General features: G+C 40.6%; 2 protein-coding genes and 1 long non-coding RNA gene across 9 annotated transcripts in view; 1 reads left to right on the forward strand and 2 right to left on the reverse strand.

Annotated features, from left to right (window-relative positions):
• The window catches only part of zc3h12b (zinc finger CCCH-type containing 12B), a 13327-nt gene extending 2733 nt beyond the window's left edge, over positions 1-10594 (reverse strand). The window contains exons 1-7 of one of the 4 annotated variants that reach the window (XM_019363879.2): positions 10382-10594; positions 6985-7060; positions 4583-5379; positions 4303-4442; positions 3935-4169; positions 3531-3637; positions 1-3441 (exon numbers count right to left, since the gene is read on the reverse strand). The exon at positions 1-3441 is cut by the window's left edge and continues 2733 nt beyond it. In XM_019363879.2, coding sequence (XP_019219424.1) covers positions 2018-3441; positions 3531-3637; positions 3935-4169; positions 4303-4442; positions 4583-5217 — 2541 coding nt within the window. In that variant the 5' untranslated portion in view covers positions 5218-5379; positions 6985-7060; positions 10382-10594 and the 3' untranslated portion in view covers positions 1-2017. Of the gene's footprint in view, positions 3442-3530; positions 3638-3934; positions 4170-4302; positions 4443-4582; positions 5380-6984; positions 7061-9830; positions 10306-10327 lie in introns of those variants that run through there. The other 3 variants (XM_005460888.4, XM_005460889.4, XM_005460890.3) reach the window with 3 other exon arrangements.
• The window catches only part of LOC102079599 (uncharacterized), a 45441-nt gene that overhangs the window by 16192 nt on the left and 11749 nt on the right, over positions 1-17500 (forward strand). The window lies entirely within an intron of this gene.
• Positions 11594-17500, reverse strand: part of LOC102079444 (APC membrane recruitment protein 1) — an 11131-nt gene continuing 5224 nt past the window's right edge. Inside the window, exons 1-2 of one of the 2 annotated variants that reach the window (XM_025910923.1) lie at positions 16563-17075; positions 11594-16368 (exon numbers count right to left, since the gene is read on the reverse strand). In XM_025910923.1, coding sequence (XP_025766708.1) covers positions 13216-16368; positions 16563-16565 — 3156 coding nt within the window. In that variant the 5' untranslated portion in view covers positions 16566-17075 and the 3' untranslated portion in view covers positions 11594-13215. Of the gene's footprint in view, positions 16369-16562; positions 17076-17500 lie in introns of those variants that run through there. The other variant, XM_005460891.4, reaches the window with a different exon arrangement.

The raw sequence follows: 17500 nt of genomic DNA on the forward strand, positions 1-17500 counted from the left end.
AATAAATTGACTTGCACCTGAAAACAAACTGCTCCAGTGGCAACTTGAACAAGTCCAATAGAACTACTGCGTGAAACAAAGATACTTTGAATACTTCACACTGAAAAGGATTAGCACAACAGATTTTACAATTTTATAAAGAGGAAAGTCCTGGATGCAGCATCCAATAAAAATCAGACAGCTAACTATACAGTACACTATAGGAAATTATCCAAACACAGATGCTCTTTCTATACTATAATCCAATTGATCCTGTGAACTAAAATTATTTTGAATAGTGACACTATATAAATTATTTTTTGGCATTATTTAGCAGCTTATAAATGACTTTGAAATAATGGCTTTTGTGTGATCATATGTACATAAATATGTGCACATATATACAAGTCAAATAATTTTTTGGCTTGCTTTGTGCACTGTCAAATTCTACCAAAATAGTAGCTTTGTTAAGTGAGGCTGAGAAAATATATCTCTTTAGATACTGAGATAGTGCTTTACATTTGAAATTATGAGGCTTCAATGACAAAGATGTTCACCGAAACCAATTGGACAATGAATAAGTGTGAGGTCATTCAGATATAAGGCCATAAAATGTCATAGTTCATGCGGTGAGGTATATACCTACCTCCCTCTTACTTGTCTTCAAAATAAATTCCCCCCCCAAAAAAACAAACAAACAAACAAACAAAACAAAAACATATCATAAATATTATTTACAGCAGAGGCAGACTGCATGGTTATTTATAGTTCCACTGCATCAGAAACACTTTAGATGCCTTTCATAACGCATTCAAAACACCTGAACAGGATCTTCATAAAAGCTGTTGTACAAATATTGATGTGCTTTATGACTAATCTAATTTGGCAAATCTGGGAGATAGGACCATGTAATTATTTCCTGTGCTGGTATTTACCTAACTTGTTTAATAATTCAATTGTTCACACTGATACGCGCATTCAATATTACAGAAATTAACTGCAATTACATTAGGGTTCAGTTTAGTCTTAAATTGTGATGGTAAGCTATCTCCAAACAGAACCCAGCTATACAATTCTAAATGAAATAAACATGTTCACCTCTGTAAAATACATGAATAAAGCAGTAACTTTTGGAATTGTTTGATGGTTAAAACAGAGTTTAAAGTAATATTTCAATAGTCCAATTAGTATTTTTATGACTTCATCTCAATACAGATATCTCTCTCTCTCTCTCTCTCTCTATCTATCTATATGTATATATGTTAGCAGACAAAGTTAATAACTGTAAACAGAACAACTAAAAACACCAGTGTTATCAAATAAAGTAGTAAATAAACTTCCTTAGTTTTGTTATTGTGTTTGCCAACTAATGCTAACTATCTAGCAAGCTTGTCAATTAGCTCACAAGTGCCAGCATTCGAAACTTCATCAAGCTGTTGATTTGAAATGAAGAAATGAATAATGGCTTTTAGTGTTTTTTGGTCTTTAAAAGATTGCTCTCTGAATTAATCAGCCAATTTTAATTCCTATAATAAACTGTCTTCTGTGCTTACAACCTACCTAGAATGTTAGCTTGTTGATTTCATTATTTCTTATTTCACACATTACTTTATTTATATGTTTTACAAAATGGATTGAATATTTCATATTGTTTTCAGCCTCTACAACTTTGTACAACATGTAACGTCATTTAAATACAGCAGTATTATGTTCCACATTAAGGGACACCGTACAGTACTGCCAAAGGTTAATGACAATACAGGAATTACCTGTCATGTTAAACAGACGCTGCTTCCCTGTTCCTGCTCAGGTAGTATGAATACGTTATGAACCAGATTTCTAATAAGGTGTTGGCTTGTATCAGCTACACCCCACTTCATACAAAAATGTTCTCTATCCTACCAGAAACATTTAAAAATGACTAACTCCTGAGGGCAGACGTTGCACATGGAGCAACATTTAACATATGCCTATCTTTGCAAAGAAATCCTAATTTCTCTTATTAAATCCATTTTGAAAGTTTCATACAATTAACTGTTCAGTGGCATGACCTCAGTTTTGTAACAATGACAGCGGCAAGTTGTTGCGGGTCTGTCAAATGAGGGTTCTTCTCCATTACAGCGTGGACTATGTAAGCAGGAAAGATGTTACAAAGGTTCCTGTATGTTTGATACTGGTGGTCTGGGATAGCATACCGCTCTTGGTGTTCAGCTCCAGATGGGGCCTCCCATGGCGAGTTCCAGATTTGTTCCATTTTGTCTGGCATGCTGCGGACCATCACCCGCTCACAACATGGCATCAAGCTGTTACTCAGTGGATATGAATGATATTCATAGGACTCATTACCACAAGGGAGAGGGTCCCAGCTTGCATGCTGCTCACGGCACAGTGGAGGTCGCCTCTGTCTCATTGGGTTGCTATCATATAGCCTCGAATCCGATATGCTATCCATACGAGTCATACCTAGCGAGCGTGTGGGTTGTGAGGACAAAGGTGGGAGAACATTCTGAGTTAGGGGATAATCTCCAGGACAGCTGGACCTGGCTCCCACTGCAGCATGCTGGATATGTGGTGCTAGATGAGACCCAGCCTGCTTACGTGGGCCTTGCTTTGGCTCCTCTGGTCCGTAACTCTGTACCCTAGTCAGCGCTTCATGACGAAACCCGTGGGAGAACGCTTGCATCCTAGTCTGTGCAGGAGACTGCTGCTGCCCCTTCATACTCTCCTCTAAGCTACTGTCCACAGAGCTTGGGTACAGGTCCCCATAAGACGAGAACGAGTCACTGTTTGAATGGCTGAGGCAGGATTCAGGGCAGTGGCTGGGGTTTCTCTGATACACATGCTCGTGCTCCATGCTACAGAAACTGTCAACATTATGCATGCTGCTCATGCTCATATTTGAAAAATCACTGTGCAGGGAATAATAGCCATGGTCACTAACTGAGTCATACTTTGGGAACTGTTCACTATATGTTACAGAGGCGCCATGACTATTAGTAACTAAAATAGGAGGGTACTGTACACTAGACATGTGCTCCAGAGAACTGTGAGAAAACTGCAAAGAACCTGGCACTGGGCTGCTGGCTGATCGTGTGTTCAAGGCACCAGCTGCGTGGCTCTTGGCTGGCTGCATTGTGGGCACACTGAGAGCAGACACGAGGGAAGGCACTGAATTTGTCTCAGACTTCCTAATGGCGGACAGTGCCTCTGGAGGTTCACAAGCCACTGAACGGATGCTGGGGTCAGACTGACGTTTGGGTGCCACGCGTTTGGCCTCAGAGTTGCTATCCCCCTTTACAGTTGCTGGACCAGTCCCACACTTAGCTAAAGCCCCTTCACTCATTGTTTTCACTGCAGACAATTTGGCAAAGGCCCGTAGTTCATCAGCCACGGAGCGCTGTGGCTGGTTGACACGCTCTGGGTGATAGTACTTGCACTTATGTCCATATGTGCATTTTTTCCCTTGTACAAAGAAATGGAAGATTAAGTTAAGAAAATGAAACACATTGAATACCCAGACAGAAAAGCAGTATTTTGAAGAAAGAACCTACCATAGGGGCAAGGTTGTTTTTTGTGCTCTGGTACAACGGGGCGTTTGCGCAGGAAATTTTCTAAGCTTGGTCCATGTCTTCCCAATGGATCATCAGGTGGCATAAACCTAATTACAAAAATATTTATTATTAAACACAAAAGTGTCTCTACCACAGAAAAGAATTCAAAACTGGCATCTCCTATTGTCTACTATAGATCACAATATAAAAATCCAACAGTTCATGCAACATATATAGTCTTTAATATATTGATTTAACAAATAATTTTACTTCTGTTTTATGTTTACATAAAACAACCCCACACGTTTCTAACAGACACTGTATTTGTACAGTCTAAAGTGGCATTCATGAAAGCATTTTACATAGTATAGCTATGCCAAAAAATGACAGTGACTGTTTCTTACTTGTCATTGACAAATGAGTACATTAGGAGTCGCTCTTCTATAAATTTCTTCCATTCTGGCTTCTCATTTTGCAAGTCTCTGTAGTTGTCATTTGACACAATAATTCCATCAGAATCATAAGCCAGCTTCACTATGAAGCGATCATCATAGCACACCACTCTCCTGCCTTGAACTCTCCGAGACGGGGTAAAAACCAAGATCTTCTCTTTCTCCAGCTTGCGTAAGATTTCTTGATCTGAAAGAGGAATACTGAGTGAGTTTATGTGTATCAGTTTGGTAACAGTTTATTATAATTCCAACAGGTGCAAGTTAAAAGGCTGCTCTTTAAATAGCACCAGTGTTATGATGTAAGGTGAATGCACAGTCACCTGCGATGAGGGCATCAGGTCTTGACTGCTCCTTCCTCCAGGCTGGGACAAACACAGTGATGTCTTTGTGTCCTTTCTCCAGAAACCATTCAACAGCAAGCTGGATGCCACGGCAAGAGAACACCTCTTTGTTTCCGTGGCTATCAAAACAGAACAGTATTAAGTTTAGTTAACTTCATGGAACGGCTGACTATTAAAGGAAAATACTTCAGTACAATAAGTTTATTCTGTACAGAGCACAGACCAGTTCAATATGAGTGTAAGTCTCTGTGTCCCTCACCTCATTGCCACATTTGAGCCATCGATGACGATAGGCCTGAGGTTATCAAAGCTATCTACAGATTCCTCTTCCACTGACACTTCGGGACTAACAGTCTCTTTAACACAGGGGGAGCGTGATATTGGCGTGGCTGTACTGCTGCTGCAAGACTGGTTTTCAGGCTCTGCTTTGTTTCCAAGCCGTACTAACTCAGCAAGAACATCGTTAATAAGCGCAGCAGACCCTAACTTGTTGAGCACAGTTTCAACCTGCTCTCCCGAATAGCCCAACTTCAAAGCAAATTCCTTCTTAGTCTGGTACTCTCTCTCACTGGCAGGCTTAACGCCTTGTACTGTGTTGGTCTCATCCTCACGAAAGTCTTGCACAGTGCTACTCTGGGAAAAACTGGGCCGATCAAGGCATGGGGAGCGACAGAGCTGTCGGTGGGGTTTTGTTACAGCCAGTGGCTCCCTTCTCTTACAGCTACTGCTGTTCACCTGAACACTACGGTGTTGCTGCTCTTCTGATTCGCTATCTGAGCTGCTTCCATCCTCAGACTCATCAGTGGTATGCTGCACCTCGCTTGAGTCAATGTTCTCCTCCCTGCACGGGCGTTTTTCCATTTTGAGCTTCTCCACCATGGACCATGCTGTCATCACGTTTGTCTTGACACCCCAAATTTCCACTCCATGCTTCCTCACCTCCACCACAACCAGCTAATCATGCTCAGGGATGGACTTTAGCACTGCAGGCTTCTCCTCCAGGCCAAATGGTTACGGTCTCTACTGTGTGAGCAGGTAAAATCAAACTATGTAATCCTGTAAGAAAGCAACAAAAATAAGGGTCAGTATGTCTCTTTCATCAATCAGTTTTTTTCCTAAGCACCTTAATCTGAAGTTAGACAAAAAAAAGACACTGAGGGAAGATACCAGAATGAATCTAACAACGATATAGTGAGCTTGGCCCCTCCTTTCCTAAAAAGGGGGTCTTTGGGTGGCAACTATGGTTGGTCCACATTTGAAGACAAGGTTATTTTATCTTATTTGACAAATATATACGCATTTCTGTTGTTTGTGACAATTTATAAATAGAATTCATGAGTTGTTAAAAGGGAGTTTTCCTTCCCGCTGTTGCCAAGTACTTGGTCAAAGAGGGTTGTTTGATTGTTGGGGTTTTATCTTTATTATTGTAAGGTCTTTACCTTACAATATAAGTGCCTCAAGGCGACTGTGCTCATATGAAAATGCTCATTTCAGGGCTTTAGAACAGGAGTTTGTAAACCAATGAGTGATGTCAATCTTTAGTACAATCTGTGGTATGGAAACAGGACCACTGGATTGCATGGCAGGTTAGGAGGGTCCCATATCAGAGTTTTGCTTTTGGTGATGGTCCAGCGTAATACTAAGTTAGAAGGGATGACAGATTTTCGGTTGTAAGTACAGTAGGTGCTGCCGGCTTTCTTTTATACATAGTAACGGTAATGTTGAAAGGTAAAGTAAGTACTTTTTGAGATTTAATAGAAAACAAAGAATACTTAACTCAGAAATATACATCAATTAGTCTATAATTATGTCTTCTAACAATAAATTCCAATAAAACCTAGGAAAACACTTTTGAATCCCAGTCTTCCGCCCCTACTTGTGGTTGACCAGTAAGTTCTCCATCAGCAAGAAACAATACCATCTGCAGCAAGTGACTGAATTATTCAGGCAAATGGAGCACAATAATCACACATGCTGACTGGTCTGCCTGGCACTGCTACATGAGACACTGGATTCTTAATTAGCAAATAACTGCCATGGGTGGGTTGTACCCCAATTATGATGCTGGGGGCCACAACTGCGATGTTTTTACTCTTTACCCTTTCAAAGCCTCCTAGGAGTAACCCTTGAAGCCCTATTCTGTTTTTTCTGCTTATAGAACAAAATGACTCAGTATCAAAAGTTAATGATGAAGTCAGAGATCACACTTGCCAAGTGTACAGGGGAGCTCATCATATATCATGTTTGTGGGAGGAAAGAGTTAAAGCAGCGCTTGTTTTTGGTAGCCGTCAGGCATGGTTATTCATTGACAAATGGAGGAACATACTGAACTTTTCCTACTTCCCTCCAACAAAAAATCATTTTATTTCACTTGCAATATTCCCCAAACTATACTTAAGGCTTTATTGCATTTTTAATGAAAAGTAACATGTCACACTCACAAACCACTAATTCATAACAAATCTGACAACCAATGATGTATCTTAAGTGGTAATTACAAACTACAGCAAAGCACCTGACAAGGTGTTGCATTTATAAACTAAAATTACCAATAAACTAAAACAGCTCTGTGCAATATTTCTTTGCTTATTTCCATGTAGCAAACAGATACAACAAAATATGATCTCAATTTTTGGACAAACCAAAGCCAAAGATACAAACATTAAAGTGTCACTGATCTCCTGCCTAGTGCATAGTCCTTCTGGTTTTCTGGTTTTAAAATGAAAATCACAGCATTCTGGTAGGAAAAAAAAGATACAAATCACAGTTATTTACAATAAACATCATATTTTAACTTCCAAGCAACATTCAAGCCAGACATACATGGGGTGTAAGTACATAAGTTAACATAACCTGAGACCAAGTGTGGGCTGAACAGTGTAAGCCTGCACCACTAATCCCCTGACAATCAATCTGAATTGAGAAGAATTCCACAGGGAGCAAAGCTGTTTTACGGTAAAGCACTGCAGGGATTTTGGGGTGCTCGGAGTCTAAACCACGACACGCTGCCAACAGCTCAGAGTGCACATTGTTTTTACACATGGATATTGATAATCAAATAATGTCCATGGTGAGCACACTAATGAACACACACACACTATACTACACTTTCCCCCAGTCTTGCAGAGACAGTACAGCCAGCTTCGAGCTTCAAGAGGCACAGCCCATGATGTGAGTTGCTTAGCAACACAGCCTTGTCATCAGCTAACTCCTTTTTACCAGTCACGACTAACACAAACACAGCTCATCATCTCTCTTCACGCAGCCAGTAAATGCAGAACACCACAGCTGCGCTACAACTCTACATCAAAACTCATGAAGCAGCGATTTAAAAAATTTAAAACTGACATTTAGACCTTTGTTTGGGGTGAGCATTATAAAAGGAAAAGCCAGTATTGATATTGTGAAACCTGACTGAAGCATTTGTCTGACTCTAAGCACTGGCTCGTGTAATAACACTCCGTCACTGTATTGGCAAAACACTGCACAGGCACCGACATTCATGGGAGCTACTTTGAAGGTCAATCTATGGCTAAACAAGCATACCTTGTGATGTCAGTGTTTTGTGTAGGCTTACTGCATCAATGGAGCCTAGTCTCACTGCTCGTCACTACTTGTGTAAGGACAGAGAACAAACCATGGTTTGAATATCTAAGCACACAGTTGACGAGGGAGAGGGTGATGAGGCACTGTGTGGAACTTCTAGGATTAGCGGCAGACACAGTACAAAGGCTCACACAACCCACTGTCATTTACAACATTTTATGAGCACATCAATACGTGTTTAAAAAGAGCTAGAGCTCTTTCAATCCTTTCCCTTCCACCTCCAGATTCACAGGCTTAGTCTCAGCAAGACCTCCAGACTATCCCTGCACACACACAGGCTCATGCAGATCTGTTTCATAGCAACAAGTGAGGCAGGCCCGTAAAGCCATCTTCCATGAAGCTGACCCAACATTAGTATCCAGAACAAACCAGGAATAAACTGCAGTACACAGCAAGCTGGTGTTACATTTAATGCTTGTGTTGTTATACATCTTGAAATCAAAGCTGACGCCTTAAACCACCAGCTAAATCACAAGTGTGAAAAGGAAATAAATTAAAAATTGTTACTTTGGTACACTTTTCTATTACTTTACATAGAACAAAGTCAACATTACATCTTTCGATCCTTGTTCTCATATTTTGTGGTTTTGCTAAACACTAAATGTAAATACATAATCAGCACGACCAGTTTCTAGTACTGTTTCTAGTTCTGTGTAAACACACGTCTTACATACTCCATCACCCCAAAACTGCAATATGAAGATGCTCTATATCAGCGGATCACCAATTAAAGTATCATAAAGTCAATAGAAGACAACATGTGTGTATTATCTGTACTAACATAACAGTGCGTAACGATAATATGGAACTGTATTGAAAATAACATTTTGGGTTTTTTTATTTTTTATTTTTCCTGGATATGATTCAATATAAGGAGGAAATAAAATGTCATCCAGGGAAACCAATCAAGAAAGATAAAATGTCATTTCCTCATTGACCCTGATCAGTGTTTCAGACATCTGATATATTACAGGAAGAATTAATGCTGGATGGCACTACACTGTCACAAGATCTAACAACACACTTCTATATAACCCTAATTCCACTGTGTCAATGTCTCACTTCAAAACAAGCAGCAGTTTTCACTGCAAAAAAAGAAGAAAGAACAAAACAAAAAAAATGTTAATTAAAATTTTAAAATGTTAATTTCTTCATCATATGGCCTCATCATCAACTTTCAAATTTCATCAAATTTTCAGCAGTTATCTTAGTGGATTTCCGTCACTTACAGTTGCAGTTATAATCCATGGCAAGCAGGAAGGAAGGTGTCTCTTCCAAGTCTTATCATTATTTTTAGATTGCAGTGCTTAAAGACACAAGAGTGTTTCTGCTTCGTGCAATCATTAAAAAAAATCTGAATTATAATAAATTATAGTGATACAAACAAAAGTATAAATCATGAAAACATCTTTAGGTCTTTAAGACATGATCCCTCTTCCCAGCAAGTTAAATTTTGTATATTATTAACCATTTAAGGTCCAACCAACTTTGGTCTGCTGACAGAATTTCTCCTTAACCAGTTTAGCTGTTCGTTTTTTTTTTTAATTAATTCTGTGTTTCATAAACGCATCCACACACACGCGCACTAAGTTAGACAGTGACAGCAGACAAAATGACATGTGATGACTGAAGTCCATTTTCAGATTGAGCAAGTTTTGGGCTCTACAGGAAACAAACTACATGACTTGTAACTAAGGTTAAAATGAAACATGGATCCCAGTGACCCTCCTGAACTGCTGAATGAACTTTGGTGGGCTGTGTTATTGCAATCATTCTGCTAACAAGCTGACACGTCAATACAAAAACCTCAAGTGCTTGATATCTTTAGCAACAGCATCATGAGTTCAGAGGGATGAAAGGAAGGTTAAACAACATGTCAGTATAAGGCAGTTTATACTTACATCGCATTCTTTACAATAACGCTGTAACATGACCACTGCATAAGACGTCGTCTTTGAAAGTCAGTTTGATTAAAGAGAACCGCTTTGACACCCTTGGGCCCCGGGCTGTGGTTAGCATACGCTAGCAAGCCAGTCTACTCAGACAACTGGAGTCAACATTTTCGCTACATAAAAACAACAGCTTGACAGTGTTTATCCTATTCGTCTATGGCTTGAGAACGGCCGAAAACGGCTGTTGCAAGCTACAAGTTAACCAACAACTTTGTCAATGAAGCGCGGCCTCTTATTTGGTTAACGGTAGCAAAGCTAGGTAACGCCAGCTAACATAAAGCCATCTCAGAGGCATCACATGCTAATATGCTAACGTGAGTTAGCTTCAGTTACTGAGCGTGTGCTAACATTTTTGCCGGAATACTATAGTAACTTAAGGTAAAGTTGACGCTCATTTAACATTTCAGACGTAACTAAAACAAAAGCAGCACGTTACGATTCCTTACATATTCTGCACGTATATCACCGCCATCGCTGAATTCAAACGATGCTCATCTCACCTTGTTGCTGTCATCCTCCTCGCCTGTAACAGTTATGTTTTGCTGCCATTGGCGCTGTCGCAGTTTGGTCAGGGTTGCCAGATAAGACGAAGGAAACAAGTAACCTTAACTGTGAAAAGCCACCAGGGTCAAAAAAGCCATATAAACACGATTTCTTCCTCCTGCTATCTCAGCATGCTTTTTTTTCCTGGTCGCGTGTAATGATAGTTTAAGAACTGTCGTTTTTCCAAAGCAAAAACACAAAAGCACACTTGTTTTCTTTGCATTCTGAAGAACATTATATGACGACGAGAAGCTCTTAATTATAAACACAAATCAAAGTGTTATTTCTTATAAAATGTGCTATGTAGTCCAACTGCACTGTTTTTGTTGCATTGAGTGACTTACTGTTGTCATGTACTTTCAAAACATACAGTGGTGTATAAAAACTCTTAAGTCACCCTTTTCTTTATTTGTTGCTAGGATAATGGGAATTGAGTGTAGAAATGTACTTAAACATGTGCGAACATAATTGGAAATTTACAACTGGGCAAGTTTGTTCAGTTCTAACAACCTTGAATGTCAATATTTATTTTCCAACACAACCTGAACGCTCTTAGGCAGCTTTCTTGTAACTTCTTTAAGTAGTCTTCAGAAATAGTTCTCCAGGTTTTTGGAAAGGCATTCTGTTGTCTGTCAAGATGATCCCACACTACTTTAATAATTTTGAGGTTCAGGCTTTGGGAAGGCCAATCCATGAGCTATATAGGTTTTTTGTTTTGTTTTTTTAAAATCATCCAGGTATACTTTTACTTTATTGGCCGTGTGTTTGGGATCATTGTCATACTAAAAATGAATTGGTTGCCAATTACTTTCCAGATGGAATTGCAGGTGGATCAAAATCTGACTGTACTTTTCTTTGTTCTTAATTTGACAATACCTCCAACACCACTGCTGAAATGCAGTCCCAAACCACAACACAGCCTGCACGGTGTTTTACAGACTGCTGTAGACACCCACTGTTGTACCTCTCTCCTGAGCAGAAGCATTAGTCAGGTCCTGTGTTGGGTCCATGCTGGACTTTTTTCCCTACTATTTAAGGACATGACTCTCAGGTACTGTCTATCTGCAGTGGATAGTGTTTAAGGCCTACCACTTATTTCCCTGTCCTCCACCTGCTCTGTTTCAAAAACATTTTTAAGGACACACAAAAGTGCAAGAAAACAAGAGGAGTGAAAATGGAAAATGTTTTGTCTTCTTTATTTTTACCTAAGGCAGTGTTTCCATTTCAATAAAACGGTAACAGATTTTCAAGAGAAATTTTCCACTGTAACATGAATTGTATGTAACTGTAAAACTATTACAAAATAAAAGCAATAAAAGAGAACCATAAGAGAATTTTTGACAATTTGCAATAATTCTGAATACGTGTTACAGTGTACAAATAGCTTAGAATATAAATACAAATTCTTTGACATTTCGTTCAATATTACTCTTAAAAAAAAAAAGAAAAAAAGAATCTATGACAATCATCTGACAATTTAACCTCTGACTGAACAAACAGTGATGCACAAGAAACTGATACATGGGGAAAATAGCAGTTTATATTAAAAAGAAGAAAGAAACCCCCAAAACTAAGCCATTTGTTCATTCTGCAAGCTTACAGTAGCAAAATTATGGAGTGCAACATTTTAGTAAGAATTCTGCACTTCACAGGTGGTCAAGCTGTTGCAAAATAAGCCATTAAAAACCAAAAAAAACAAAACAACACTAAACAGAAAAAAGGCCAGATTGGATTGTCAGTCTACAAACAAACATTAAGCTTGTGGCTATGATAGTAGCTTTTTTCCCCTTTAATTTTGTTGCCTCTAACCATTTTTTTTTAACATATTTAACTTCTTAGCTGTTTCTACACTCACTACTGCAGAACATTTTCACAAACAGGGTATCTGCATGTAAAATGTGCTATACAAATAATGTAGCTTTGCAGAGCAAAGCTATCTACAGTATGTAAAGCAAATAGCAGCTGAAGCATCCTTAAACTATGCCTATCTGTACATTTCTAATACCTGCTCATCTTGTTCTGGATCTGGTAAGAATTAGCTGCATTTTGAGATTAAGATAAAAATAGAAACAGCTTAATGTGATTCATGTATACCCCATGGAGGTGCTTCTCTCTAACACTCCTTTCTGTCCTTTCCTTAAACCAGTATGGCAAAAATATATAAACTGAGCATAAAGAGGAACTAACATAACCCTCATGAGAGCGATAGGCTGTGGAAAAGCAAGAAAAGGAAATACAAACATAAGCCGGCATTTAAAGCATAAGCATTCATGTGTTTAGAGGCAACTGGCAAAGTAAGCAAGACTTGGTCCTGGACACCAGGCTGATGAATACCCACTAAAACGAAGTATCACATTATTGTTGACGCCTGGATGCCGAGGCTACATGTGGATATGAACATTCTAGTGAAATTCAATAGCTTAATGAGATGATTCGGTCACAAATGCAAATGAAACAATTACTCCCTTAAATAATTTTGATGGACTAACACATATGTAACCAGTGTGAAATAACCAACTGTTCACTGTGCAAATGCAGAAAAATCTGACTTCCGAGCGTCGTGCTAATGATGTCACAGACTCCGAAACTTCATTCCACTTCCCTTCTATCACAGTGTCAACAATCTTTCAATGGAAGCAGTTGTGCAAATTAAAATTGAGCAACAATTCCTCCGTTGGTTGACCATAAAAACACTCACTGGCACAAATACATGTTATAATAACCGTATGACTGAAAGATTGAGAGCCTTCCAGTTCAAGGTTGCCTCAGGAAGATTACTGCAGGCTACAGGTCACACCACATCCCTGGGTGTTCTGGTTTCACTGATGGTGGACATTTCATCCTTAGACACACATGTGCTCAGAGGACTCCCAGTGTGGGACATGGCAACCTGGTGACTTTTACCACACTGATTATAGGATTGCAAATTAGTGCCAGCCTGACAAAAAACGTTGTCGTCAATATCATCAGCTATGTCCTCCATCATTCCAGAATAAACAAAAGTGTTATGAGGTAAACAGGACTCCGACTGCAAAGGAGGGTGACACTGTCTATTGTAAAGTTCAGTGTTCGGTGAAAGTAAATCACAGGAGACGCTGTCCGACATATTAGAGCAAAGACGCTGGGATTCACTGCTGGATGTGACCGAGAATATGTTGTGTTTATGTACTTGGGTTTGACTGAGACTCTTTTCATTGAATTCCCCATCTGTCAGAGGAAGGCTTAGAGCCATTTCTGACCTCGTTTGCCATGATAAGGCCATAGTGTTGTTGCTGTGTCGAACTTCTGATGCAGACACGACTACATTCTTCTTGTAATATGGTGAGGCATCTCTCTCCAAGTCCTCTTCTGTCTGAGGACAGGAAACGATAGCATCTCTGTTCTCTCTGTACGCATCCGGCATCTTCAACTCAAGGCTTTCTGTGTCCAGAGACCTGCTTCTCCTCTCTAGAGACAATGGGTTAAGCATGGACTGACTGACTCTTGTAAGGCCGAGGTGCCGTGGGAGACTGGCAACCGTCCATGTATTACTGATCATGTTCTGTTCATATGGGTCTAACATCTGATAGTCACATTCAGCAAATGCATCCTTTTGTAGGTAGCTTTCCTCAAATTCCTGATAGGGCGATGAAATGTCCTCCTCCAGTTCCATGTGAATCTGCTCATCGTATTCACCTTCATTATGCATATCCACTACATCAAACGTGACTATGGTAGGCAAGGCCTCCACATTTGGAGTGATGGCAGAATTTGTCTCCAAATCATCCACATCATCGTGCAAGTTGCTCAGCATTTGAGTGTGTTTTGTGAAGTCCACGAGTGCCTGCGAAAAACACACAGTTTGCCCATCATCCATGTCGTTGTTAGAATCTTCAGACGGAGAAGTGATATTTCGGTACGGTAAAGCCACAGGCTTGTTTTCCTCGAGATGTTCCTCTTTGGGTTCACAAAACGTTTCAAAGTCTGGGTCAGACATGCTTTGGAATGATAAGCTGTTATGCCTTTTCTCAGTGTCAGCATTTATGGATTCGGCTCTTTTTTCGCTGGAAGCAAGCACATCTTCTTTTTGATCAAATATATGCAGCTCTCTATTATCTACTCTGACTGAAGCTTGGGCTTTTGAGTTCAAGTTACAGTTTTTATTCATAGCGATTTCTGGCCGACAAACCACGCTGTGTGCCAGCTCAAAGGAGTTACTGCATGTGTTGGGCATCTCCAGAAAATCATGAACTTTATATAATTCTGCACTTATTTGTAATTTGTTCATTTGTGGGACAAAGGCTGACTCTGTGACATCAGCTGGTTGACTTGAATAGTCACCCTGTTTTGAAATGGGAAGTTTGGATTTGCTTTCATAACGTGGGCTCACGAGACTTTCGTCAGGTGCAAAAAGTTCATAAAGGGCATCGCCGCTGTAACTGTCCCTGGGTAGCCTTTCTGTTTGAAATCTGTCCGTTTTTTCTCGTCCTTCCTCTGGCCCTGGTGTAGTTGAATCGTAGTAGCCCTCATCACTATTTGGAACTGACTCCTGATGCTCACTTTGAGGAGTTAATACATCAGCAATTGAGGAGGAGTCCATGCCACCAGCTTGCTGTCCGCTGCTACTATTCAGCAAGTCCATATTGTGGGATGCGGTCAGCTCGGCAGTCACGTCTGTGTGGTCTTGATTGCAACTGTAGCAGATCTCCTTTGAACTATTGTTCCCCCAGAAATCCTGAAGACAAGTTTCATCCAAATCCTCAGGCGAGGCCATTTCTTCACCGCCTCCCTGATAAGTAAGATAACAAGAAGCCCTCTTTCCTCCATTTCTGCTCCTCTCTCCAGAGACTGTACTCTCTGTGATGCTGTCGTCTTCTTGATCTGCAATGATGTCCCCACAGCCGGTGAGGGAGTCGAAGCTTTTCAATGACGCGACATCCTCAAAAATCATGTCCAGTTGATCTGTCGAGCCAGCTGGTGTTTCGGACGTCTCCGACATCATCTGAAGTTTCAGACAGGGCTCGCTATGTCCTATAGATGGCTCCTCATACTCACTGGAGACTACGGCTATCAAATTCATTTCCTCCAGCTGATCATCACTCACCTGCTCGTCAACCTCTGACTTTGGGCTTTCTTTCTCCAGACTCCTCTCTAACACTGTCTGCACATCGGCCTCATTACATTCAGGACCAATGGAAATATCACTTATGACGTCTGCAAAATCAGGCACATTGGGTTCAGATCCCAGGCACTCTGTGACAAACTGGTTGATGTCCCGGACAACAGGCACCTCTTTCTTGCAGTGAGGAGAGGACATTGCAATCACTTCAGTTTTAGCCAATCCATCATTTCTGTGATTTCTGTGATGCTTAAAACTGTGAAAAAGACTCCTCAAGCCCTTTTTTTGCCGACCAAGAGTCAGTGATTTCTGCTCAGCAGCAGGGTGACTACATTCATTGCGACAGCTACCGTGGAGCTCTCCCACAGTGTCCCTCTGGCTGTGGTACTCAAAATCTCCAGCTGAGGCATACCCGCTTCTTAGACCGTCATCATGACTGACTTTGCACAGCCCGTCATGGGTTTTGCTTTTGCTGATTCCTTTCTTAGAGGACCACTTGTTCTGACTTTTGCTCCTTCCTCCAAAAAAGCTTGGTAGAATACAGATACTTTTACGAACTCCAAAAAACGTCAAGGCAGTCCTCCTGAATTTTCCAGATTTTTGAGATTTCACTGTTGCATTCATGGTGTCTGGCTGAAGCTCTCCCGCGACATCATCTGGGTAACATCTGGAAGGCTGTTCAGAGACTGATGGTAAATTCCTGGTATCACTTGGTGGCTCATCAACACTGTGAGAAGCCATGGTTAGCACAGTTACAGGAGCACACGTTTGATAAAAGGCACAATAGCTGAAGTTTAGAAAGCAGCTGATGGGATGACTGCTGTGAACTCCTCCATCTGATGAGTCCTGTATTGCAAAAATTGAGACAACAATCAATACTCACTAAAAATCCAACACTGACATTTAAACATTTATCAAGGTTTCTACTGCCTAAAACAGGTATGCCTATCCTGATTTCAATTTTAATTTTTTTCTGTTTCTCTAATTTATTTATTTATTTATTTTTTTACATTTGTGGGTTTGCAGTGCATTCCTCTTACCATTTAATTGCAACTTTAACTCTGTAAACAGTGTACAGGTAGGACAAAGGGGAGGTGGGTAGGGTTGGGATGTGTGCAAGAGCTGCAGAGAAAACCACATAAAAATGCAATGCATCTATGCCCCAGAGGGTTTTCTTCTTGAGATTGTGAACATTTCCTTCCTCTGAAGCAGACATTAGTGTGGTAGAGAGCTACAGTGGACCCATTGTATCAATTCAAGTCACTTGGAATCCACACACTAAACGGTTCTCTACACGCTTTAACTGTCGAGGGAACATCCTCCCATCTTCAACCACAGCTAAGCTACATGAAAGTGGAAAGAAAATGCACTTCCACTCCCACCAAAAGTACTAAGTGGAGGGTTAGCAAATAGAGTAAAATAAATCTTAAACACATAGAGCCATGTTGAATTTAACAAACAACTAGTAGCTCAGTGTTCCAACATTCGAAAGAAGGGACTGCTCTCACAGCTAGAGATTGACGAGGTACAACATAAATGCTACGGCAAGGAGGAGTCAGGACGCCAGGTCAGGGGGGAGATATCATCACCCCCACCCGAGATTGGGTACATAGCCCCAAGTGCGATAGGAGAAGGATCGTTGAGTGCGAGAGGAACTGACCTGAAAGATAGGATCATGGCCAAGCTTGAAACCTGGACCCCCCCTAGCCGGTTACCAAGATTACGTGAAGTACCCTCAGAAGGTCTGCTAGATGATGTTAATGCAGCACTACGGATGATACCTACAACCACGATTACCGACACTAACAAGCTGATCTACACTACGGCAGCAGTGATCAGTGAGATGCTTGGCTACAAGTTGAACAGCCACAAGGGGCAGTACCCTCCATGGAGGAGGAGGCTAGAGGGCAAGATCAAAGTAGCACGAAGGGAGGTTAGCCAACTAACGGAGTTGCAGAAAGGCGGGACAAAGAAGGTG

This window comes from Oreochromis niloticus, linkage group LG10 (assembly GCF_001858045.2).
Source record: "Oreochromis niloticus isolate F11D_XX linkage group LG10, O_niloticus_UMD_NMBU, whole genome shotgun sequence".
Classification (NCBI taxonomy): Eukaryota; Metazoa; Chordata; class Actinopteri; order Cichliformes; family Cichlidae; genus Oreochromis; species Oreochromis niloticus.